This window comes from Microcaecilia unicolor, chromosome 13, assembly GCF_901765095.1.
Source record: "Microcaecilia unicolor chromosome 13, aMicUni1.1, whole genome shotgun sequence".
Lineage (NCBI taxonomy): Eukaryota > Metazoa > Chordata > Amphibia > Gymnophiona > Siphonopidae > Microcaecilia > Microcaecilia unicolor.
The window spans coordinates 52,990,274-53,017,367 of NC_044043.1; the positions used below are offsets into that span (position 1 = coordinate 52,990,274).

General features: G+C 45.6%; 1 protein-coding gene across 1 annotated transcript in view; it reads left to right on the forward strand.

Annotated features, from left to right (window-relative positions):
- LOC115482534 (multidrug and toxin extrusion protein 2-like) overlaps nucleotides 1-27,094 on the forward strand; it is a 133,748-nt gene that overhangs the window by 12,420 nt on the left and 94,234 nt on the right. The window contains exons 4-11 of the mRNA XM_030222398.1: nucleotides 706-854; nucleotides 5,809-5,851; nucleotides 8,655-8,699; nucleotides 9,513-9,610; nucleotides 10,318-10,415; nucleotides 10,709-10,822; nucleotides 10,917-10,984; nucleotides 13,131-13,239. Coding sequence (XP_030078258.1) covers nucleotides 706-854; nucleotides 5,809-5,851; nucleotides 8,655-8,699; nucleotides 9,513-9,610; nucleotides 10,318-10,415; nucleotides 10,709-10,822; nucleotides 10,917-10,984; nucleotides 13,131-13,239 — 724 coding nt within the window. The remainder of the gene's footprint in view (nucleotides 1-705; nucleotides 855-5,808; nucleotides 5,852-8,654; nucleotides 8,700-9,512; nucleotides 9,611-10,317; nucleotides 10,416-10,708; nucleotides 10,823-10,916; nucleotides 10,985-13,130; nucleotides 13,240-27,094) is intronic.

Sequence of the window (27,094 nt, forward strand, 5' to 3'; positions counted from 1 at the left end):
CACTAGCTGCTCAGCCATACTGAAAAAAAACTCCCTTTAAAGGAACAGCTGCTCTCCTTTGTTTAATTTTGGTTTGTTTGTTTTTTTTAAGGAGGCAGGAGAACTGTAGCAGTAGAAGTGGAGGCGGGAAGGACCTGGCACCACAGGTGTACTCCACAAAAGGCTGTAGACCCAAATCTTTGCCACCAGCTCAATTGTGCCCAAAAACTAGGATGTGAGCAAGAATTTAAAGAAAACATCAGGGAGCTGCATAGGTTAGCTTATACCAGCTGCTTGAGATAGAGAAATACTGCTTTGGAGCAGCTGCACAATATCCTTTATGTCAGAGCTCAATTCATACTCTCTATCTTCACCTGCTGGTAGATGGACATAACTCACAAGTTCTGGACTGATCTGTTGGTGAAGCTAAGGAAAGAAAGAAGCATGTTTTTATCATTAGTATTTTTGAAGAATGACTCTTGTTTACCAGTTCAAAATTTAACAAACAATGAGGGGTCATGGGTGAAAAAGCATCCACAATTGCAGTGTCAAATTTACTTTTCTACATTTTTCTTTAATTTTTCCTATTTTTATTTTTGTCTGTATGTTCTAATCTATCCTATTGCCTTTGCATGTTTTCGCCAAGATGCTTAATAGACATGTTTTATAACCATATCTGTACTAAATGACTGTTTAAATATTAATAACCTTTGTTTTGTTTTCTAGTCTTATGGAAGAAGAAACCTAAAGGAGGTCGGCCTTCTTCTTCAGCGAGGGATTCTTATCTTGCTTCTCTTCTGCTTCCCCTGCTGGGCCATCTTCATTAACACAAAATTCATCCTGTTGATATTTGGACAGGACCCAGAGCTGGCCAGGTTGGGTCTATCTTCAATAATTCAGTTAAATTCAGATAAAAAAAATTAAGTAAAAAAAATGTTCTGCTCTTTGAAGTGGCACGGACTAGACTGTGCTGCAGAGGCAGCATTCACAGCATCTTGAGAAGAAGGGCATCCCTAGCCATTGTTCAATAGCAACACCTATAGGTTGTATAAGAGTTCATATATGGCAGGTTCTAGCGTCCACCGCAGCCTCTCATCCCTTCCAGAGGGCTGGAGAAAGGATAAAGCCTGGTGCGTTGTCACTCAAGAATCCACTTTCTTTTGGCTAACCCCCACTCTCTGGAATCAGCATCCACTTACTGTTCACTTAGAAGCAAGCTTACTTCACGGTAAACCTGGAGGACGTAATGGGGCAGTTCGGCAAACTGAAGAGTAGCAAATCTGCTGGACCGGATGGTATTCATCCTAGAGTACTGATAGAACTGAAAAACGAGCTTGCGGAGCTACTGCTAGTGATATGCAACTTATCCTTAAAATCGAGCGTGGTACCGGAAGATTGGAAGGTGGCCAATGTAACGCCCATTTTTAAAAAAGGCTCCAGGGGAGATCCGGGAAATTATAGACCGGTGAGTCTGACGTCGGTGCCGGGGAAAATGGTAGAGGCTATTATTAAAAACAAAATTACAGAGCACATCCGAGGACATGGATTACTGAGACCGAGTCAGCATGGCTGTTGTGTGGGGAAATCTTGCCTGACCAATTTACTTCAATTCTTTGAAGGAGTGAACAAACATGTGGACAAAGGGGAGTCGGTTGATATTGTGTATCTGGATTTTCAAAAGGCGTTTGACAAGGTACCTCATGAAAGGCTACAGAGGAAATTGGAGGGTCATGGGATAGGAAGAAATGTCCTATTGTGGATTAAAAACTGGTTGAAGGATAGGAAACAGAGAGTGGGGTTAAATGGGCAGTATTCACAATGGAGAAGGGTAGTTAGTGGGGTTCCTCAGGGGTCCGTGCTAGGACTGCTGCTTTTTAATATATTTATAAATGATTTAGAGATGGGAGTAACTAGCGAGGTAATTAAATTTGCTGATGACACAAAGTTATTCAAAGTCGTTAAATCGCGACAGGATTGTGAAAAATTATAAGAGGACCTTACGAGACTGGGAGACTGGGCGGCTAAATGGCAGATGATGTTTAATGTGAGCAAGTGCAAGGTGATGCATGTGGGAAAAAAGAACCCGAATTATAGCTACGTCATGCAAGGTTCCACGTTAGGAGTTACGGACCAAGAAAGGGATCTGGGTGTCGTCGTCGATAACACACTGAAACCTTCTGCTCAGTGTGCTGCTGCAGCTAAGAAGCGAATAGAATGTTGGGTATTATTAGGAAAGGTATGGAAAACAGGTGTGAGGATGTTATAATGCCGTTGTATCGCTCCATGGTGCGACCGCACCTTGAGTATTGTGTTCAATTCTGGTCGCCGCATCTCAAGAAAGATATAGTAGAATTGGAAAAGGTGCAGCGAAGGGCGACTAAATGATAGCAGGATGGGACGACTTCCCTATGAACAAAGACTAAGGAGGCTAGGGCTATACAGCTTGGAGAAGAGACGGCTGAGGGGAGACATGATAGAGGTATATAAAATAATGAGTGGAGTGGAACAGGTGGATGTGAAGCGTCTGTTCACGCTTTCCAAAAATACTAGGGCTAGGGGGCATGCGATGAAACTACAGTATAGTAAATTTAAAACAAATCGGAGAAAATTTTTCTTCACCCAACGTGTAATTAAACTCTGGAATTCGTTGCCGGAGAAAGTGGTGAAGGCGGTTAGCTTAGCAGAGTTTAAAAAGGGGTTGGACGGATTCCTAAAGGACAAGTCCATAAACCGCTACTAAACGGACTTGGAAAAATCCAAAATTCCAGGAATAACATGTATAGAATGTTTGTACGTTTGGGAAGCTTGCCAGGTGCCCTTGGCCTGGATTGGCCGCTGTCGTGGACAGGATGCTGGGCTCGATGGACCCTTGGTCTTTTCCCAGTATGGCATTACTTATGTATTATGTACTTATATAAAAAGGTTCAAATCGTTATTAAAGGCCCATTGTTTTTTCCATATTGCTTTTGAGGGCACAGTCTATAGTGGTGAGACTACTCTCTCATAGATAAGTTTAGATTATATTTTTTTTACGATGGGGTGATTGTCTGTTTATCTTATATGATGTGTACTTTCCTATCTATTAATGGAGTTCTTTTCACTTATTATTGATTTTATTGTACTCTGCTGTGATCCTAATTTTTGCATGGGATATGCATCTAAATTTTACACATGAGTCAAAAAAGGGGGCTCAGAAATTGGAGGGTCATAGGTAGATTGGGGGTGTTTCTTTCAGTTATGTGTGTAATTATATACGGGCCCTTTTACAAAATGGCGGTAAACCCAATTCTGGCTTACTGCTCGCTAAAAAGGAAGTACCGCTGGGCTACTGCAGCAGCCCGGTGGTAGTTCCCATCCCCAGAGCACTGTCATATCTGGCGCTACAAAAATATATTTATTTTTATAGCGCTGGTATGTACCCGGTAGTAATCGGCAGTGCCGTGCGCAGCCTGGTTATTGCCAGGTTAGTGTGGGAGCCCTTACTGCCACCTCAATGGGTGGCGGTAAGGGCTCCCCCGAAATGGCCACTTGCCAAGTGCTTTACTTGCCGTATGGCCCTTTCTTTTAAAAAAGAAAGACCTACCTTTTACCAGCTGCAGTAAAAGGGGGGCCTCAGCATGCTTCAAAAATATGCGCTGATGCCAGCGCAAGCCCCCGTTTGCCACACCTTGGTAAAAGGGGCCCATAATAAGGTGGGATCCACGCCTGATTTAACTACAAGTATTTGTACCATGGTTCCATTGATGTAAATGGCCTAAATGCAGTCACGGTTTCCGGGCATAAGCGCTATTCTATAAACTGCGCCTAATTTAAGCATGGTTTTGGCACCGATTTTTTTAGGCACCATGCATAGAATTTAGTCCAAACTGTGACTTGTTGAGTGAAAAGGTACCAAAAGTGGGCTTACAAGCAGTGGCGTTCCTAGGGGGCTGACACCTGGGGCGGATCGCCAATGCGCCCCGCCCCCCCGGAACAGTGCAACGCCGCCCCCCCCGGCGAAAGAACCCCCAATCCCCCGGGTGCACGCCGCTGGGGGGGGGGGGTACCGCGCGCCTGCCGGCTCTTCGTTTTCATGCTCCCTCTGCCCCAGAACAGGAAGTAACCTGTTCCGGGGCAAAGGGAGCATGAAAACGAAGAGCCGACAGGCGCGCGGCACCCCCCAGCGGTGTGCACCCAGGGCGGACCGCCCCCACCGCCCCCCCCCCCTTGGTACGCCACTGCTTACAAGTAGCAGAGCTAAAGGCTATTAAAGTTTGAGGGGACAACTTTAATTTTTGAAAGTTTTGCGAACTATAGGGTCAGTAGAATGGGACTATGCGATTTTTTCCACGACTGCTATTTTTCATTTTCCACAGCCTAGAAACTACAGGTATCTAATGTAGGGTTTGTGATTTCTGGGGTTAATTGCTTTTTTTTTTACTTATAAACACTTGTCATTTTTTAAAGACATAATTAGTCCATACCTGAGCCTGAAATTTTTCAGGATGATATAGTCGATGTCCCTCTATCTTGTGGTTTAAATGAGTTGCATACCCCACTTTTGGTACCTTTTTGTTCATCGGGTCACAAATACAAATAATAAATTAGACACTGGGCACATGATTTCACTGAACTGTATATAAATGTGGTTGAAACAAAATAAAAATGTTTATATCTATAAAATTTCCTCTTTTCTTTCATTTTATTTTTAAACAAATGAAAACAAAAGAAAACAATTCACTTGTTTTTGTTTACTTTAATTTTTAAAAAGGCCCCGCCTCTATGCAACAGAAACAAAAAAAATCTTGAGTTCTTTTCCCACCTTCCTGCCTCCATATTTAGCCCTGTTGGTCAGCATTTTTTAAATATGTTCATTGCGGCATTTACAGACACATATGTATTCAATGCTGACATCCAGATAGTCAGTGATGCTGAATAGATTACTGACCACTGGCAGCTATACATACAACATTAATAGTCTTATATTGTTGAGCAGTTTAATTTAGGACTGCTTTTATCTGTCCTAAATTAAACCACCTAGGGGTCCTTTTGCTAAGGTGCACTGAAAACTGGCCTGCACTAGTGTAGGCGCGTGTTTAGGATGTGCGCAGATCCATTTTTCAGCGCACCTGTAAAAGATGCATTTTAAAAAAAAATTTTGGCCGAAAATGGATGTGTGGCAAAATGAAAATTGGCGCACGTCCATTTTGGGTCTGAGACCTTACCGCTACCCATTGACTTAGTGGTAAGGTCTCATGCGTTAACCGGACAGAAATGGTCTATGTGTGTAGAATTCCTTTTACCGCCCAGTTAGCGCCACGCACCATAAAATAAAAAATGATTTTCTGGTGTGCGTAGTGGACGCACGTTAAAAATGAAATTACCACCCGGGCCACACAGTAGCCGGGCGCTAATTCCAAATTGAGGCACTTTGGCGCACAGAGGCTTAGTAAAAGGGCCCTCTAGTGACTATTCATTACTACTGTACATATAGCTAGGTAGAGCATCCTTACTGTGCCTCAGCACTGTCCTGCTAGCATCAGATATTTTAGAAGGAATTTTTAGCTATACTATCCTTAAATGTACAAGTCCCTTTGATTTTTGATCCATATGTCCCCCCACCCACCCCATACTATATATCACAAGTTCAGACAATTCAGGACAAGTAAACTCATAGCAGAAGCTTTTTACCTATCACTTCCTTCAACGTCCACATGATCATACGTTTAAGTTGGTAAAGGGGGGGGGGGGGGGGGGGGAGTATGTGTTTATGGCCCAGTTCCCCATCATCAGCTGAAGGAAAGTAGAGCTTCTTGTTTCTATCAAATAAACAATGTTATTTATCCCCAGGCAAACAGATGTTCTTGTCATGATTCTTGTTCCTGCTGTTCCAGTAAGTTAATATTAAATTGTACTTATTCCTTTTGATGTAGAGCTATGGCTCAGAGTGTATTCTGCAGTACACTATCAGGCTTATTTTCGAAAGGGATCGCCGGTGATCTTCCGACACAAATCGGGAAATCGCCGGTGATCTCTCAATCCTGGCCAAATCGGTATTATCGAAAGCCGATTTTGGCCGGCCCCAATTGCTTTTTCGTTCCGGCACCGGCCAACCTTCAAGGGGGCATGTTGGTAGGGTAGTGAAGGCGGGAAGGGGGCGGAGCGGGGTGGGGTTACGAGATGGCCGGCATCACCTTATTATGAAAAAAAAAAAAACACCGGCTCGAACGAGTATTTCGCCGGGCGGACTTGGTCCATGTATTTTTAGGACCAAGTCCCAAAAAAGAGCCCCAACTGACCAGATGACCACCAGAGGGAAGCGGGGATCACCTCCCCTTACTCCCCAAGTGGTCACCAACTCCCTCCCATACACACACAAAAAAAATTAAAACATTTTTTGCCAGCCTCAAATGTCATCCCCAGCTCCCTGACAGCAGTATGCAGGTCCCTGGAGCAGTTTTTAGTGGGTGCACTGCACTTCAGGCAGGTGGACCCAGGCACATCCCCCTCTACCTGTTACACTTGTGGTGGTTAATGTTGAGCCCTCCAAAAAAACCCCAAACCCACTGTACCCACATGTAGGTGCCCTCTTCACCCCTTAGGGCTATGGTAATGGTGTAGACTTGTGGGCAGTGGGTTTTGGGGGGGATTTGGGGGGCTCAGCACACAAGGGAAAGGTGCTATGCACCTGGAAGCTAATTTTGTTTTTAAAAAAATATTTTTAAGTGCCCTCTAGGGTGCCCGGTTGGTGTCCTGGCATGTCAGGGGGGCCAGTGCACTACAAATGCTGGCTCCTCCCACGGCCAAATGCCTTGCATTTCGCCGGGTTTGAGATGGCCGGGTCTGGTTTCCATTAGGGCTGAAAATCGGACCCGGCCATCTCTCATCTAAATCCAGCAATCCGCTGGCGATCCTCTAAACCCGGCGAGCGATTTGGCCGGTGCCAAGCGTCTTTCGAAAATACGCTTGGCTCCGCCCACTCACGGTGCCGGCCCCGAAGATGGCCGGCCATCAATTTCGCCGGCATCGTTCGATTATTCCCCTCTATGACTCCACATGATGCATTATTCAAGGTCGATGCAGTTATACATCTTAAATGGTGAAACTTCCACCATCAGTCCCTTTGTTCACTGTGGTTGTCTCTGATGGGTGAAGTTACTGCCAGGTTTTCCACTGTAGAAATGCTTTGTTATCATGGAAGGTCCTATAAGTCATTACAGAGGTAATTGCTTTATATCTTTCTTTCTTTGTTTCTCTAAGCAGCTATGGATATAAATTCACCTCTCAGTGAGGCTTTAAAAGGTTCCTATAAAATTATTGGATTTGTATCTGTAAGCTTATTCCATTAAAAAAAATTAGCAATAAAATCTTTAATTTTGTTTATATATATCTTCATCATTTCCTTTCTTTTTGTTTTTTTTGCATTAGTTTTTGTTTCAAATAAAATTATATTAAGTAAATCACAAATGACTCAAAAAGAAAAAATTCTGAAAGAAAAAGAATGGACACAGAATGAAAGAAAAGCTTCCATGAATCAGGTTTCCAATCTCCTCAAAACAGCGCAAATTAGACACCTTTCTGGAATTCTCACATACCTCTAAGGGGTTAATTTTATAACAGGACACCTATGTGGAAAGCCCAAGAAGGTGCAATTTTATTCCTTTTATATAAAGTCAACACAGGTGCCTATAGACCTTTACAGAATAGACTCCCAGAACCTGCCCCAACAGTGTGATGCCGAGGACAGGAAGAGAACCAGTTCAGCACTGAATCCTGTACGTAGAATCCAGCAGCAAGGAGTGATGACCAAAAAAACTGGTGTGATGCCATCATATCTTTTTGCTTCTATAAGCAGCCTAACTGTAGTATGTTGCACAAACTGAAGTCTTCTGAGACTAATCTTTGATAATCCCAGATAAGAGTTAAGAATAGTCTAGATGATTTTTGACAACTACATATATAACTATAGGAAGATAGTAGGGAGACCAGACCCCAATAACTTAAAATACTGCAGCTGTGGATTTCACAGCTTCTTCTTTCTTCAACCGCTGGCTCCCTGCACTCTTGGGTAGCAGGGCCTGGCCTATCTGCTACTTCTGGTTTTCCTAGCTGCTGGTCTCCTTCACTGTTTAGGTGGTGGCATCTGGCCTTGCTACCATCTCACGGTTTCTTCTTCTGCTACTGCTGGGTCCTCTGCTCTTCACCCCACAATTTGTTTGTTTGTTTGTTGGGGGTGGGGGGGGGGGGTTGCCAGACTACTGCTGGATTTTCATGTGGTGGGAACTGGCCTCTCTGCAGTTTCTTGTGGCACTGCTGCCGGCTCCTCTCATCTCGCTGCTCCTCATCTCCATATTCTGAGAATCCAGGCATATATTTGAGCACGTGTATAAAGGGCCAACCTATGAAAAGACAGATAAATGGACCGATCCTCAAGAATAGATGTTATCGCCTGTTACAAGAGTGACTAAACTGGTGTATCCTTTTTAAGCACACTTTTCCTTCAGTTGTTTCTGTATTTTGGAGCCTTCCAGTCCTGTCTCTAAAGAAATCAGCAGTGTGTAGACTACAAAAGGGAACCTGAGCTTAGAGAATTTGTAATGAGATATCTTTACAGTTTAAATGATTATGCATACTATGTTGAAATTGAGAAGATGTGATGTAGAAAAGATTTAAAGTCTCACATTGTATTTTGACAGGCTTTATTTATGAACCAGCTACTGGGAAAATATTTGCGAAACCAGGTAATAGCTATTGGCTTGGTGGTTTCAGGCAACTGGGATAAGTTTGAGGACAAGAGAAACCACAAAAGCATACAGTTCCTACATCCAAACGTTAGCACAATGCAGTGGTCAGGGTATCAAGAGGAGGAACATTTGGGGCCTGTTTGGTGATCATGAAAGCCATCTTGTAATGTCCCACTGAAAATCATTAGAGACTAGATGTGGATTTTTCACAGATCAGAGGGATATTTGTGCCGGGGTGGGGTGGGGGCATATGTGAATGCGTGTGTCTAGTGGTGGGAAGGGATATTTAGGGGTCCTTTTACAAAGGCATGCTGAAAAAGGGCCTGCAGTAGTGTAGCCGTGGGTTTTGGGTGCGCGCAGAATTATTTTTCAGCGTGTCCGTTTTGGGTCTGAGACCTTACCGCCATCCATAGACCTAGCGGTAAAGAATTTGGGTGGTAATGACCTATGTGCATCAGATGCCAATTGGCGCGCGTCTGCTATGTGTGTCCGAAACTAAAAAAAATATTTTTCAGACACGCGTATCGGATGCGCGCCAAAAATGAAATTACCGCAAGAGCCACATGGTAGTCGGGCGGTAACTCCATTTTGGCATGGGTTGGGTGCGCATAGACGCTTATGCGGCTTAGTAAAGGGGCCCTTAGTTTCTTCTTTTTATTGTGCTTTTGAACATCACCTTACAAACTCTTCCCTTGTCTCCTGTCTCTTCCCCAATCATTCCTAAGTTAGAAAATGGAGGAAGCTAGCTGTTGATGATATCAATCAAGTTAGCTTCTCAAGGACCTAAACATTTTTCTGTTTCTATTGCAGAACATAGTTTTACCTCAGATTGTTTCTGGATTTGCCGCAAACATCCTGAATGCAACTCTCAGTGCCGTGTGTGTATATGTTCTGAAGCTGGGAACAGTGTAAGTATAATCTGAACTTTTGGGGAAACAGGCTACGAGCAGCAATGCACAGAAGGGTGAGGTGGAAAACTGGCTTTAATAGGGACACCTGTAGGCTCCCAGACAACAGAGGCAGCTACACTGACTGCAATAGAGGAAAGGAAGTAAGCTGGGAGTGGGGTGGAATGGAATAACAAAAAAAAAAACAATGCTCTGTAAAAATAAAAAGGTACAATAATTCTGTTGTATATTAAAATATATCCTTCCTGAAAAGGCCTCATGGCCTTTGCTGCATGATTCCTTGTTATTTACTTGACTTTCCTGCATGTGGAAGTGCTGTATACATTCATAGCAATTTCTGTTAAGGCTGAGAGAGGCCCTTAGTTCAAGCTGCCTTTGGTCCTAGTCTTGGCTGCAGCCAAACTGTGGCATGGCATAGGTGCAAAGAGGCACTGATTAGCTAAAACACCTCTTCTGAGAGTGGGAAAGAAAAGTGTGAACGTAATCTAACATCAGAACCATGTTTAGTGGCTGTAATTGCATGGCCATGTGACCTCATCTGTCTAATCACAGTATTTCATTTATAAACCATCTTCTGCAGACAATGAAAATTGTGCATCATGGTAATTCACATGTCAGATGCCCCAGCAGGATGATAGTTGTCTCCTTTATACAAATGGTGAAGCCGCCACTTACAGAAATAAAACAAGCTCCTTCTCTTTTCCTAGGGCAGTTATGTGGACCAGCGTTATAACTGCATATAGCTGGCTTATTCTTGTGGTTCTGTTTATCTTGTGGAAGAAGCTACTTGCTGACACCTGGGGAGGTACTGAATATTTACTTATCAAACATAACATTAAACATAACTATTCACTTTTGTCTTTATAGACCCACAAAATCCTTCAGCATATTTTTGCTACATTTGTTTCCTTATTCTAGATCTCGGCAGGTAGTAACCACTAACAGCCTGTGGAAAGAGATCAACCCAACAGCATTTCATTAGTTGCTCATCGCAGTAGACACTCAAAGGTGTCAATGGTAGACGCAGCAATGCATTATCATAACTTTCAAGCCACAGCAAAAACTATGAAGCAGTTTGTAACCTCTGTTTTCTTGTAGGGTGGTCAAGAGAGTGCCTTCAGGAATGGGGGGTATTTGTACACTTTGCCTTCTATGGTATGCTTATGATGTGTCTGAAGTGGTGGACGTTTGAGATTGGAACATTCCTGACAGGTCGGTTGCTCCTACTAAATCTGCAGTGAAATCCATTGTAGCTATTGCAGATTTCCCCAATAATTTTGACATTTTTGATGGTTTATTGCTTCAGGTCAGTTGGGGCTGGTTGAACTGGGAGCACAAGCTGTAATGTACCAATTCTACTTCCTGGCATTCCTGGTAAGCAGAAAAATCCTTCATCTGCTACTGGGTCACTGAGGTGTCCCAGTCTCCCATGTGCCGTAGACACAGTATAGGTCTTTCTTAACTCTATGATAAACATGTTACAGATGTCTTCCTCAGCTTTTTGTGGCAAAGGTGCCATGAGGATTGCACTTATAATTGAAATGGTCTGAATAGAACTGCAGCTGTTAACAATGTATTGCCAACCTAAGAGGAAAGGGAAGAGATTTCGGATTTAGCTCATGCCTTTTTCAGTTGTAGCTCAAGGCTACCTATACTCAGCTATAGTGGGAATTTCCTTGTCCCCGGAGGACGTACAATTTATGGGGGTCTATTACAAAGGCTCGCTAGTGATTTTAATGTGTGCTTGCGATTAGCAGGCACTAAACGCTAGAGATGCCCATAGAAATATATGGGGGATAGTGCCTTTGTAAAAGGACCCCTGAGTTTATACCTGAGGCAATAGAGGGCTAAGGGGTCCTTTTACTAAGAGGTGCTAACGGATTTAGCACACACTAACAAAGTAGTGCGCATTAAGTGCCATGCAGCTCATTGGTATACACTGTGCAGCATTTAGCACGCGCAAAGATCACAAGGAGCCTCAGTGACATTTGAATCAAACTTCCCTAAGTTCTCAGCCTGCTCCTCTGATCATTAGGCTACTCTTAAACCAACCTAAATTACTTCCAATAGCTCAGATAAAAGGAGCATATTGTTTAGCTCTGCAGAGAGAGAGTAGAACCCAAATGTTCCAGCTGCAAATGTTGAGCTGGAAAAGTAGCTATGGTTATGATGAAGAGTTGCTCTTCGAAATGTCTCATACTCACTGCATCTACAAGCAGGAGCTATTAGAAGGCAATCCTACTTCTTAGTGTGTTGTCACAGGAAGACAACTGCCTCTTCTACTGAAGGGTTTCTCAAAGCCAGTCAGGTTTTCAGGCTAGCTAGAATGAATATTGATAAGATAGTGGAATTAGAAAAGGTACAGAGAAGGGCGATGAAAATGATAATGGAGATGGGACGACTTTCCTATGAGAAAAGGCTAAAACGGCTTGGGCTCTTCAGCTTGGAGAAAAGACAGCTGAGGGGAGATATGATAGAGATCTATAAAATACTGAGTGGAGTGGAATGGGTAGACGTGAATTGCTTGTTTACTCTTTCCAAAAGTACTAGGGAGCACGCAATGAAGCTACAAAATAGTAAATTTAAAACAAATCAAAGAAAATATTTCTTCACTCAACATTTAATTAAACTCTGGAATTTATTTCCACAGAATGTGGACAAAGCAGTTAGCTTAGCGGGGTTTAAAAAAGGTTTGGATAACTTCCTAAAAGTAAAGTCCATAAGCCATTATTAAAATGGACGGGAAAATCCACTGCTTACTTTTGGGATAAGCAGCATAAAATGTATTGTACTGTTTTGGGATCTTGCCAGGTACTTGTGACTTGGATTGGCCCCTGTTGGAAACAGAATACTTTGGTCTGTCCCAGTATGGCAACACTTATCTAATATGATAAGTCGCACCTCCAACGTTCTGAAGCTGACTCCGTGGCAGTGAAGCCGTGAAGCCCTGTAGTGTTCGTAGGCTTCGTAATCACTCCGCCCTCTGAGTCATAGAGCTGCCCTCAGCCCCACCCCCCGCACACTACTTCACTCGCTACTCACAGCTGATCCATGTCCAGCGACCCTCCTCTCCCCCTGAAGCCACCCATGTCCAGCGACCCTCCTCTCCCCCTGCCCCCACAGCAGCCACTCATGTCCAGCGACCCTCCTCTCCCCCTGCCCCCCCCTGCAGTCACCCATGTCCAGTGACCCTCCTCTCTCCCCTGCTCCCCCTCCAGCCACCCATGTCCAGTGACCCTCCTCTCCCCTGCCCCCACTGCAGCCACCCATGTCCAGCGACCCTCCTCTCTCACCTGCCCCCCCTCCAGCCACCCAGGTTGTCCAGAGAATTCTTCGGGGCAGGCAGCAAAGATCCCCGGTCTTGGCTGCCTGCCCGCTGCTGGCGCTGACCCTCCCCCGCTGCCGGATCGCTCTTCAAAATGGCCAGTGAGACTTACAAGGGCAGCCTCCAAAACTTCAACAGAAGTCTGCTGCTTATCCCAAAAATAATCCACAGTAAATCTACTTTTTTGTATTCTAGGTGCCCAGTGTACTTGGTATAACAGTCAATGTCCATGTGGGTATTGCTCTCGGTGCAAGAAATCTTACAAAGGCAAAGAGATCTGCATGCATTGCTTTCTCTTTCACAGGTGAGTAACTGTTCAGTAAGGGAAGTTTTTATGAGGTCCTTTTACTAAGCTGCAGTAAACACTAACGTCTGCTTACAACAGCGTAAGAGGGCTTACCTCGGGATGTACTGAGGTGTCCTGTGGTAATTTTGCACTCTATATGCGCACACCATGCACTAAAAAAAAATTATATATTTTTTTTCACAGAAGGGGCATGTCTGTGGGTGGAGAGTGGCATGTCTACACCATTCAGTTAGCACCAGGGCCGCTGAGAGGGGGGGCAGGGGGGACAAAATTCCCCAGGCCCGGGCCTCCAAGGGGGGCCCGGCGCCGCAGTCCCCTCCACCCGCCCCCCTCCGTCCACTACTAGGCCGGGCCCCCGGGAGGTCGGGACACAGGGAGGGAAGGCCCGAAGGGAGGCGATCTGCAGACTGTCGCTACTGCGCTTCTTTCACATGGAGTGAGGTCGAGGTGAGGCACTATGATTATAATTCAGGGGGCCCGGCCCGGTGGTGGGTGGAGGGGGGGCGGTGACGATGACGACCTCGGGGGCGGGGGTGGGGTGGCTTGCCCCGGGCCCGGCCCAGTCTCTCGGCAGCTCTGGTTAGCACCAACGCACTAACTGGTTAGCGCATGAGCCCCTTCTGCCTACAAAATAGGTTGTGGTAAGAGTTCACGCGCTAATCTTTTTTAATTTGCACATTAGCATGTGGCCATTAATGCCAGAAATGGGAAATCTTCCATTTTCCAGCTGTGGGAAAAATGGCCTTAGCACTTGAAAAAGATCTGCGTTAGGGCACACTGAGGCCAGTTTTCCCCGCACCTTTGTAAAAGGAGCCCTTTGTGAGCTGCCCTTGTCATATATCATTTATTTAGCCTTACAAGCTTAGCAGTGATTAGATGGCAACACCAGTAATTGGGAAGCAAAGCCAGTGATGGGCAGACTTCTATGGTCTGTGCCCTGATAGTGGCTGGACAAATTCAGCTTCAGTAACTGGAAAACAAGGGCAGTATTGGGCGGACTTCTAGTCTGTGCCCTGAAAATGGCAAGAACAAATCAAGATCCAGTATACATATGTAGTATCATATCATACCTTATAGAAACATAGAAATATAAGAAACATGATGGCAGATAAAGGCCATATGAGCCATTCAGTTTGCCCATCCTCTGTAACCCCTAATTCTTCCTGTTCCTAAGCGATCCCACATGCTTATCCCATGCCTTTTTAAATTCTGGAACAGTCCTTGACTCCACAACCTCCACTGGGAGGCCATTCCACGCCTCCACCACCCTTTCTGTGAAATAATACTTATTTAGGTTACTCCTAAGCCTATTCCCTCTTAACTTTGTCATAAGCCCCCTCATTCTAGAGCTCTCCTTCATTTGAAAAAGGCTCTCTTCCTGTACATAAATGCCCTTGAGATATTTAAACGTTTCTATCATGTCTCCTCTCTCCCTCCTCTCTTCCAGCGTATACATGTTGAGATTCATAAGCCTGTCCCTATAATTTTTCCATTCAAGACCGCTTACTAATTTCGTAGCCGCCCTCTGGACCGACTCCATCCTGTTTATATCTTTCCGTAGGTGCGGTCTCCAGAACTGCACGCAGTACTCCAAATGGGGCCTCACTAGAGACTTATACAACGGCACTATCACCTCCTTTTTCCTGCTGGTCATGCCTCTCTTTATGCACCCAAGCATCCTTCTGACTTTGACTGTCGCTTTTTCTACCTGTTTGGATGCTTTAAGGTCATCAGATACAATCACCCCCAGGGCCCACTCTTCCTTCGTACACTGAAACACTTCACCCCCTATACTGTACTGTTCCCTCGAATTTTTGCAACCCAAGTGCATGACCCTGCATTTTTTGAGATTAAACCTTAGTTGCCAAAGTTATACTATGAGTTTTTCTTGTTGGGCAGACTGGATGGACCGTACAGGTCTTTATATGCTGTCATCTACTATGTTACTATGGGGCTCATTTTCAAAGCATTTAGGGGTCCTTTTAAAAAGGTGCACTAAAAAATGGCTTGCGTTAGTGTAGGCACGGGTTTTGGGTGCTCACAATCCATTTTTCAGCGTGCCTGAAAAAATGCCTTTTTTAAAGTTTTTGCTGAAAATGGACTTGCGACAAAACGAAAATTGCCGCACGTCCATTTTGGGTCCAAGACCTTACCCCCAGCCATTGACCTAGCGGTAAAGACTCATGCGATAACTGGGTGGTAATGACCTATGCTCATCAAATGCCACTTGGCGTGCATCCGTTCCACGTGTCCGAAAATAAAAAATATTTTTTAGACATGCGTATTGGACATGTGCCAAAAATGAAATTACCGCAAGAGCCACGCGGTAGCTGTGTGGTAACTCCATTTTGGCTTGCATTGGGTGCACGTAGACGCTTACACAGCTTAGTAAAAGAGCACCTTAGACCTTCAAAGTTCCATAGGTTACTATTTCCGAGGTTCTATATATAGCGTCTTAATTTCCGCATGGAAATCAAAGCGTATTCTATAGCAATGTGTGTAACTTACTTGGTTAACTAGTTAATCAGCGCTATTAATTGGATGTTAACAAGCAATTATCTTTCCTAATTGGCATTAATTAAGATTCACATGCACAACTCACTAAGCGTATTCTGTAACGTGGTGCACCTAAATTCTAAGATGCATAGTTGAAAAGGGGGCATGGCCATGGACGTGGTGTAGACGTTTCTAAAATCTATGCACATTGTTATAGAATATACCTGCTCTGTGCCTAATGTAGGCATCAGGATTTATACCAAGTTAAACATGGCCTAAATGGACGCAACCAAATTTGGTCACTTGGAGAGATGCGCGGAGGAAAGCCACGTGCTTTAAGGACAGGGCATTTCTCAATAGATAATCATGAAGATATTCCCCCAATGAAGTTTGAAGGTGGGCTGGTGGGGATGGATGTCATCGACACACACTGGTCAACAGTCTCGCATGGGAGGATATTTGGCAGCTCTCCTTCAGCTCATTAGAATCCAAAGTGCTCCAGCTTAAAAATTGATGAAGACCACTAAAATAGCTGCATCGTTTACTTGAAAGTAACCTCAGTCTTCAGCCTAATCTGACCAGAGAATACAAGTGTATAAAAATCAGAATGCATGAAAAGAAAAAGAGTCCATGCTTTTATAATTGTGTAGATTAGCAGTTGGACTAGGTTCATGTTCCCTTTGTGTTTCATGTTTTCCTCAATGCTGGCTTTGAAATCAGTTCCTACTTTCCTCCCTAAGGGGGGGCTGACACCCGGGGCGGATTGCCAATGCGCCCCGCCCCCCGGGTGCAACGCCCCCCCCCCCGCGAAAGAGCCCCCCTGGGTGCATGCCGCTGGGGGGGGGGGGGGGTGCCGCGCGCGCCTGTCCTTCGTTCATTCCATGCTCCCTCTGTCCCGGAACAGGTTACTTCCTGTTCCAGGGCAGAGGGAGCATGGAACGAACGAACAAAGGACAGGCGTGCGCGGCACTCCCCCCAGCGGCGTGCACCCGGGGCGGACCGCACCCCCCCCCCCCCCAGGAACACCACTGCAGACTTGAGGAGTAAACTCATGGTTAGTGCAGTGGACTGAGCGCCATGGGACACATGTTCAAATCCCACTTTGGCTCTTTTATTTATTTTAAATTGTGAGTTTTCCAGGGACAGAAAAATACCTGTTGTACCTGAATGTGCATTATTTCAATAGCCTTTAGGCTTGCAGGCACAATAGGTATTTTTCTGTCCCTGGAGGGGTCACAGTTAAAAAAAAAAAAATAAAATCACAGCTGAAGTGGGATTTGAACCCCTGAGTCCCAGCCCACTGCTCTAACCATTGGGCTACCCTTCTGCTCTGTGGGGACATTTGTGTGGCCGTTTTATAAGATGGATGCTCCTTTGCTGCCACACAGAAATCCATGTCCCATGTTTTCCCCATTCATATTTGGACTTTTCAGTTTATAAAATGGATATTCATGCTGGACATTTCCAGCACATGGATGTCCATCTCATATGTATTTTAGAATAGGCCTGTTCTAAAATACACGTGAGATGGACGTCCATTTGTGACGTTCTGACTTGGGCATCCATATTCTGAGTTGGACGTTCTTTCTATAATGCCGCTCCACATCTTTAATACAGCGATGCGGAGATTGCTTGATTACATTAAGTGTCAGTATCCCATCAGATAGAGCAGAAAAGTCTGATGGTGAAGCAGGGCCTAGATCTGAGCAGTGGAACTCAGGATCAAACCCTAAATCTCTGCTTCATAGATAAGCATGAGAGAAGGAAAAGGAAATGTGAAGGTTGTCTAGAATTTTAACGTTAAGCAAACTACCATGGGGTAGCTGATAAACACAGCATGTGTGAGGTGTTCTGAAGTGTCTCATTTCTGTCTTTCAGGAATATTTGCCCTGCTCGTTTCTATATTATCAGTGACATTGAAGAATGTGCTGGGAGCTATTTTCACCAATGATACGTAAGAAATTAGTGGCTGATTAAGACAGTAGATTTGGCTAAAGGTAGAATTCACAAGGTGTATTCCAATGCTAACAAGAATGTGGGAACAGTTATTTTGTAATGTGGTGGTGGAGAATCCTCTGCCTCATGATGGAGTGTTTTTAAAACAGTCTCCCCAGTGGAGGCTTAGTAAGGTGAAACCCAGAAGAAAACATCTGCATACCATAGAAACATAGAAACATGACGGCAGATAAAGGCCAAATGGCCCATCCATTCTGCCCATCCTCCCTAACCACCCTCTTCCTAAGGGATCCCACGTGCTTGTCCCAAGCTTTCTTAAATTCTGACACAGTCCTCGTCTCCACAACTTCCATTAGGAGGCCATTCCACACTTCCACCACTTTAGATTCCTCCTATGCCTATTTCCTCTTAACTTCATCGTATGCCCCCTCATTCCAGAGTTTTCCTTCATTTGAAAAGGCTCACTTCCTGTACATTAATGCCTCTGAGATATTTAAACATCTCTATCATATCTCCTCTCTCTCTCCTCTCTTCCAGTGTATACATGTTCAGGTTCATAAGACTGTCCCTATATGTTTTATGCTCACCAATTTTGTAGCCACCCTCTGGACAGACTCCATCCTGTACTCTAAATGAAGCCTCTCGTTATGCACCCAAGCATCCTTCTGGCTATGACCGTCGCTTTTTCTACCTGTTTGGAAACTTTGAGATCATCAGATATAATCACCCCCAAGTCCCTCACTTCCATTGTACACAGAAGCACTTCATTCCCTATATTGTACTGTTCCCTCAGATTCTTGTGACCCAAGTGCATGACCCTGCATTTTTTAGCATTAAATCGTAGTTGCCAAATATCAGACTATTCCTCAAGCTTCATTAGGTCTTTCCTCATATCATGTCCACCCTATTGCAAAGTTTGGTATCATCCACAAAGAGACAAACCTTAACAGATGGCCCTTACGCAATATCACTCACAAAGGTGTTAAAAAGAGACAGCCCGTTCCGGTTGGGGAATGGAGTAGAGAGGCGGAAGGTGAAGCTACTCCGGGACACGAAGTGATCTGCACTCGCAAACGGCGTCCTATTCAAAAATAAAGCGCTAATTTGAGAGCGGGAGTGTGTCCGGCACAGACGAGAGCAAAACAGCAGAGAATCGGGAATCATGGCGGCGAAGCTGGGGCGGAAAGAGCCTAAAGACTGAGCGCGCCCAGGAGAAAGCAAAATGGCGGACAAGGGAGCGCCAGACTCACCCTCGCCCAGTTCACTCTGGGCTGCGGAGATCACTGAAGAAGTGAAGGCGGCAGTGGAGCAGACGATTGACCAGAAGTTGCAGCTGATTTTAGACAAGCTGGATGGCATGGACGAGAGGCAAACCACGCTGATGACGGAGCTGCACGAGGTACAGCAGTGTGTAGGGCAGGCGGATGAGGAGATCCGGAAAGTAGCAGAAGAGCACCCGAAAATGGCCCATAGGTTGGGAGAGCTCGAATCGCGGCTGGAGGATCTTGAAAACCGCTCAAGGTGGAATAATTTGAGACTTGTGGGACTCCCAGAGAGTGTAGGGGAAAAAAAATCTGGGTGCTTTCCTGGAAAAATGGCTGCCGGGAGCGTTGGAACAGCCGGGTCTTGAAGGCAAGCTGAGAATTGAGTGGGCGCACCGGCTGGGCCCCCGACGTAACAACGTGGAGAGACCACGGGTCACCATATTAAAGATTTTGAACTATGCCCACAAGATGGAGATTCTGCAGAACCTGAGAGCAGGGAAGAAGTTGGAATACCAGGGAAAGAAAATTTTATGTTTTCTAGACTATTCACAGAAGGTTTCTGCAGCCAGAAGGGACTTCGCCCCCATCTGCTCAACCTTGTTTGATCTTAAATACAAGTTTAGCCTCCTGTACCCAGCGCGACTGAAGGTGATAAACAATGGACAAGCAGTCTTCTTTGAAACAGTGCGGGAGGCTAAGAAATTTGTTGGTAAGCTGAAAGAAGCAGATGGAGGAGTGCTCGGGGAGAACAACGGATGAGAGGGCCACCTGTTTGCAGACCAGGGCGAAATAGATATGGGTTTTAAGCCTGCAGGAGTTTGGAGGAGATTTTGCGTTGACTGACACACATGTTGATGCTGACTCGTCGTTGCGAGTCACAAGGGTTCCTATTTGTGGTTGTGCACAGACTGTTATTTAGGCAAGGACACCAGAGGGTTGTAGCCCTCAGAGCAATAAGAGTGTCCTAATCCTGGGGACACGGAAGCTCACTTGCCTTCGGGCATGTTGGGGGTAAAGTATGTTGGGGGGGGAGTGGGGGGGAGGGATCAAGGGTGGGAGGGGGAGGGGAGGGTGGAATAGGATTCGAGGGGTAGGACAAGGAAGGGTTAAGGGGAGGGGTCGAATGTGGGTGCATGAGATGTATGAGAGGGAGATGTTGCTGTCTGATAATAATGATGTGCGGCATGAGATGGAGGATAAAGAACTGTACCCTGGAGTTGGAGGCTGGGACATCTCCGGGGTGGTTATAAGTTGGAAAACAGAGTATGGACTGGTACATTAGTAAGAGGAGATGACGAATTTAAAGATTGTGACTTGGAATGTGGGGGGTATTCACTCCCCAATAAAGAGGCAGAAAATCCTGAAAGTCCTTAATGATCAGAAAACAACTATAGCTCTCCTGCAAGAAACACACTTGACACACATAGAACATGAGAAGCTAAAGAGATGGTGGGTGGGTGAAGTCATGGACTCCTCCGCAGTAGGAGGGAAAGGAGGAGTGATAATACTGATCCGCAAAGGGATGCATGTGAAAATACGGAAAATTGTAAAGGATACTAGAGGGTGGTATGTCCTGGTGGCTCTTGAAATAGAGAGGCAACCAATGCTGTTATGTAATATATATGCGCCCAATACTTTTGAGAAGGTGTTCTATAAGACGCTTTTGCGCAGAATACAAGACATGGGTGAAAGTCTTGTTGTGATGGGTGGCGACTTTAATGAAGTCAGAGACCCGCTGCTAGATAGGTCGAGGCCAACGGGGAGGGAGCTGTCCAGAGGCCAGAGGGGTTTGGGGTTGCTAGAGGAGGTGCTAGATGTGATAGATGTCTGGAGAACCTTAAACCCGTTGGAAAAAGACTACACGCATCTGTCCAGAGCTCATTCCACACTGTCCCGCATTGATTACATACTGATTGCAAGGGAACTGTTAACGCAAGTGCAGGGGTCTAAGATTGGACCAATAGTTGTCTCTGACCATGCCTGGGTCTCGATGGAGATGCGATTGGATAATAATGTGCAGAGAGTCTTTTCTTGGCGTTTCCCGACATATCTCTATCGGGACAGGCAATTTCAGTTACAATTAAAGACTAGGTGGGAACAATATCAAGGGGAAAATGAGGCCCATAGGAATGATCCGGTACTCTTTTGGGAAGCCGCAAAAGCAGTTCTCCGGGGTGAGACAATAGCCTATAATAGTTTTCAAGGGAAGATACGGAAGCGAGAAGTATTGAGATGGGAGAAGAAGGTAACAACTTTAAGGAGACAATTTGGTCACACTCAGACACCAGAAGTGCGGGCCCGGTTATTAGAGGCGCAGCAAGCCTTAAATGAACTGCTGCAGCAGTCAGAGCAAAAATCTGCAGTGCACTACAAATATCAATTGTATAAATTTGCTAACAAAGGGGGAAGATTTCTGGCTAATTGAAAAGGCAGGTAGGGTCCAGAAAAGTGCTCTCACTAGTTAATAAACAAAAAGAACTGAAACACACGGATAGTGCAATAGCAGAGATTTTTAGGCAATAACAGAGGATGAAGTAGATCGGGTAGTGCAGCAGAGCTCCCTGGGGAAGACACCTGGACCGGATGGCCTCAGCAATGAATTTTATAAATTACTCAGGCCAGGAATTGGTCGACAATTAGCGGAGGTATTTAATGAAGTGGTCAGAAGGGGACAGATGCCTGACCATATGAATAAGGCTAATATTACGGTAATACTGAAACCACTCAAACAAGCACACCAACCGGAATCTTATCGGCCTATTTCTTTGCTGAACTCAGAGACAAAATTTCTAGCTAAGATACTGGCGAATAGGCTGGCTCGGTTCTTGCCGTCATTGTTGGAAGAGTCATAGGTGGGTTTCGTGAAAGGTCGGAAAGTGGTCAGAAATCTGAGACGAATACTTGGAGCGTTGGAGCGAGTGAGAGACGAAGGTTTGCAAGCTATGTTAATAAGTTTTGATGTTGAAAAAGCCTTTGACAGGGTGGACTGGGGCTTTATGTTTGAGACCTTAAAGGCCTATGGTATAAAGGTTTTTTTTGGAAAGGCTATAAAGACGTTATATACAGATCCTAAGGCGAGAATTAGTGTCAATGGGTTATTTTCTGACTGGTTTGCCATAGGGCGGGGGACCCGGCAGGGATGCCCGCTCTCGCCGCTACTATTCGTATTGACCCTGGATCCGCTTTTACGGGAAACTGGCAGCAATGTAGAAATTAAAGGTGTTCGGACCCTGGATACGGAATTTAAAACTGCAGCATTTGCAGATGATTTATTGGTGCTGATCACGGAACTGCAGAAATCGTTGACTCAGTTGTTGGAGAGTATGCGGGAATATGGGGACTTTTCGGGCTTCAAATTGAATCTAGAGAAATCGGAGGCTTTAATCAGTGCGGGGGTAGATCCAGTGATTTGGAGTCGGTCACAGATCCGTCAAGCATGCACGGAATTTAAGTATTTGGGAGTGCAACTGTCGATGGATCCGGCACAACTATACAGGGTTAATGTCCCTCGTCTGATAGGGGAAACTGAAGCACAACTGACGGCTTGGGTTTCCTTGCCGTTGTCTTTTCTAGGTAGTATTCATTTATACCGCATGGTCATATTCCCGAAATGGTTGTACATGCTGCAGATTTTACCTATTAGGCTGTTGGTTAGAGATCTGAAAGCTCTGCAGAGGCACATAGCATGGTTTTGCTGGGCGGGGAAAAAATCGAAAATGAAGTGGAAACATGTGTATGGGACTCAGTGTGAGGGTGGGTTGGGCATGCCTGACTTAAAAGATTATAACTGGGCTTGCATGGCCAGGCACCTGCGAGACTGGGTCTTGCAGTCGACAACCTATACTGACATAGGTTGGGAACAAGCTTTTTTTCGGCCATGGTCCTTAAATTGCTTATTACACTCTAAAAAAGTGAGGATACCAACTCCTTTCAAAGATAGTGTACTCTTGCAACCTTTACGTTACGCCTGGAGGGTGTTATTGGGTTTCTGGGGGCAAGATCCGGAGGCCAGTGTGCTGTTAATGTTAGTAGGGAATGTAGAATTCCCGGCGGGCAGAGAGAATCGAATTTTTAAAGATATGGAGCGACAGGGAGTGACACTACTGGAGAGTTTTCTTCAAGTAGATGGGTCGCTGTTGCCCTATGGGGAATTTGAAAGGAGGTGTGCGGGAGGTTCACTGGCGAGATTGGCCTATTTACAACTGGAACACTACTTCAGAAGCTTGCCCCGGTCTGCACTCACATTGGATTTTGGGAAGAAGATTCGGGACTTTCTGAAAGGGGATGCAGTAAGGCAGACATCAATCTCTTGGTTTCATAAGGTATTGAGGGACTTGAACCCCCAAAAGATGTTAAGGAGGTAGTGGGGAGATGGGAACAAGAGTTGGGGAGTTCATTTGCTATAGAAAAGGTGATGACAGCACTAAAAGGGATGACAGGGGTAGTGCATAGCGCGGAACTGCAGGAGTGTCATTTTAGAACAATTCACAGAGCATACTTCTCAGGTAAGCAAGCATGGCATGCAGGGATAGTGGAGGCTGATAGATGCCGGAAGTGTGAAATGGGCATGCCTTCTTTGGCACATGGGATGTGGCAGTGTCAGCGTATTCGGGGTTCCTGGACAGCTCTCGCCCGGTTTGTATCGAACCTCTTGAGGTGTAGAATACAGTTTACATTTGAATGTGTCATGTTTAGCTCGCCAAGAGTGTGGGCGGTGGGAACAAGAGAAGAGAAGTTGTTCCTGAGTAAGTCCTGCATTCTGGGGAAGAAGTGCATATTGAATCATTGGATAATGGACATACCGCCCTCCTACTGGTACTGGAGGAACAAGTTGCACGCGCTTATGATATGGGAGGCCAGGGGTGCCCGATTTACTCCGAAAAGGAGGAAACACTTTATTAAAACATGGACAGCTTATTTGAATGTAGTAGCTCCCAGAGTTAGAAGTCAGGTGTTGAATGAGTTGGGGTGAATGGGGATGAATGTGGAGTTTAGAGTAGAGAGTTGCACGGGAATGGGGTTGAACCCGCGGGATTCCCACGGGGACGGAGGCAGTTCCTGCGGGGTTCCCGCGGGGATGGAAGCAGTTCTGCGGTCTTCGCGTAGAAGTGTAAGCTGCACCTGCACCAGCCTCTCATCTACCGAATACCAATTTCTTTGAGTGCTGTCTTCTCCTCCTCTTCTTCTTCTTTGCTTTAACAGCACAAATGTGGAAAGTCTTCCATTAAGGAGGTGGTAGAGTCACAAATGATGACGGAATTCAAAAAGGCGTGGGATGAACACAGAGGATCTCTAATTAGAAAATGGACATTATATAAAACCTAACCTTAAATGGCTGCATGTGTGTGGATGTGTCAAGTGATGCTTAGATGGCGACTCTCGCTGTGATGAACTAGGGCTGATACCTGGCAGACTTGTATGGTCTGTGTCTCATACATGGCAATCTGGTTTAGGATGGGCTGGAAAAGGCTTAGACATCAACTTCAGTGGCTGGAACATGAGGACAGTGCTGGGCAGACTTTTACGGTCTGTGTCCCACAAATGAGAAGACGAATAGACTGGAGTGGGCTTCAACGGCAACCCCAGTAGTTGGAACATAAGGATAGGGCCAGATAGACTTCTGTGGTCTTTGTTCCAGAAACACGAAAGAAAGACCATAATCAAGTATATAATATCACGCTCGTTGATTTAATGATGACTTGATCATGAGTGTGACTATTGGCAGAGTGGATGGACCGTTCAGGTCTATTTGCTGTCACTTACTATGTTACTATTAATCCTCTTTGCTACCAGGCTGGTGCACAGACCTCAGCTCTGACACAGGCACGAGAATCAGATGTCACCTGACCTACTGGCGCGTGCATGTGGCTACCTCTCAGCACACAGTGCAAGTGAATTGGAGACAAGTTTTACATGTGCGCACCAGAGTGTTCCAACTTCCAACTTCCATTCCTTCCTTGCCTACAGTGCTGTGGCTCAAATCCAGAGAGAGACTGAGGGAGCTAACTGGAATTTTCTTTTATTTACCATTAAAATTCTTACGGGGACGGGTGGGGATGGGTTAAATTCTTGCGGGGACAGGTGGGGATGGGTTAAATTTTTGCGGGGATGGGTGGGGATGGGTAAGATTCCAGCAGGGATGGGTGGGGACGGGTAAGATTCCAGCAGGGACGGGCGGGGATAGGTAAGATTTCTGTCCCCGTGCAACTCTCTAGTTTAGAGTGAATGGTGAGACAGGGGGAAGTAATGATGGGGGGAGAAGGGGGTGGATGAGAGGGGGTAGGCTTGGGGTTAACTCTGAGATGAGTACCGCTGACAACTGAAATTGTGGAAACTGTTTTATTCTTTAAGGGTGTTGATATCATTTATAAAGCTGCAAGACTCATATAAGAGGCGGTAATGCCAGGTGAAGGGTTATAAGAAACAAGGCCCTTTGCAGTAGGTCGTGTCATTAAGCTACTGCCTCATAAGGAAGGATGGTGTTGGTTTTGATGAGACTTTCTTATTATCAATTACCCTGAACAGTATATCATACATGTTGTTGCATTCTACAAAGATGGTTCTCATTAATAAACTCAAGGGGGGAGGTGGGTAAGGAGAGGGAAGTAGGGGGGGGGATAAAACGTTAACAATTATATGGTGACTTGAGTTATAACATTGATATTTGTATTGGTCTCCTTTCATTGCATAATTTGTACAAGTTCGGTTGTTCTTAATAAAAAAGATTTAAACATAAAAAAGAGACAGCCCTAGAACCGATCCCTGCGGTACTCCACTGATAATGTCCCTATCTTCAGAGCAAGCTCCATTTACCACTACCCTCTGTCTCCTTGCATTCAACCAATTTTTAACCCAGTCAGTTACTCTAGGTCCCATACAGAGGGTACTTATGAGGCGCCTGTGTGGAACTGTGTCGAAGGCTTTACTGAAATCTAAGTACACCACATTTAGCACCTCTCCCATGTCCAACTGTTTGGTCACCCAGTTGAAGAAATCAATCTGACACGACCTGCCTCTAGTGAAACCATGCTGCCTCGGATCCTGCATGCCATTCAATTAAAAAACCTCACAATCCTCCGCTTTAGAAGTGTTTCCTTTAGTTTACTCACCACTGAGGTCAGACTGAGAGGTCTGTAATTCCCAACCTCCTCCTTACTTCCACTCTTGTGCAAAAGGACCACATCCGCCATTCTCCAGTCTTCCGAGACCACTCTGGACTCTAAGGAAGCATTGAAGAGATCCATCAGCGGAACCGCAAGAACTTCTCCAAGTTTCTTGAGCACCCTCAGAATTATCCCATTAGGCCTCATCGTTTTATCTGCTTTTATTTTAGCTAGCTGCTCACGAACACAGTCCTCTGAGAATAGGTCTTGGTCTACCATCCATCCATCCCCATTTGCATTTGTTTTCTGCAGTCCTACCCCTGGCCTTTCATCCGTGAACACAGAACAGAAATAGTTATTAAGTAGTTCAGCTTTATCCTCCTCATCTTCCACATACTCCTCCCCCTGCCTACGAAACACCTCTAACTGCCCCCCCGGCGCATCACCCCAGCCCCTCCACAACGGCGCATCACAAAGCCCCTACCCCCCCCCCCCCCCGGCACATCACGCAACCCCCTCCCCACGGCGCATCACCAAGCCCCTATCCCCCCCTGCCCACATCAACCGCCTCACCACCCGCAGCCGCAAATACTAGCTCTGTCCAGCCGCTGCTGCTTCTCCTGTTCAGCAGCAGCCGCCGGTACATAAAGAAAAAAACAAAAAAAAGATATTAAACCTAAAACGCACCATCTCACATTGGCTGACGTCTCTGCAACCGCTCCTCCTCTTCCCTGTACGTCACTGCCCCTGGAGGAAGACCCCAGAGGAGCGCAGCAACGTCAGAGGGGAGAGGAGGAGCGGCTACAGAGACGACAGCCAATGTGAGATGGCTGTCTACTGAGGTGCGTTTTAGTTTTAAAATCTTTGTATTGCTTTCTTCTTATTGTACCGGCTGCTGCTGCTCAACAGGAGAAGCAGCAGTGGCCGGACACCGTTAGTATTGGCATGTGCGGGTGGTGAGGGGGTTGATGTGGGTGGGGGGGAGGGGCTGTGTGATGCGCTGGGGGGAGGGTGATGCACCAAGGGGGGGGA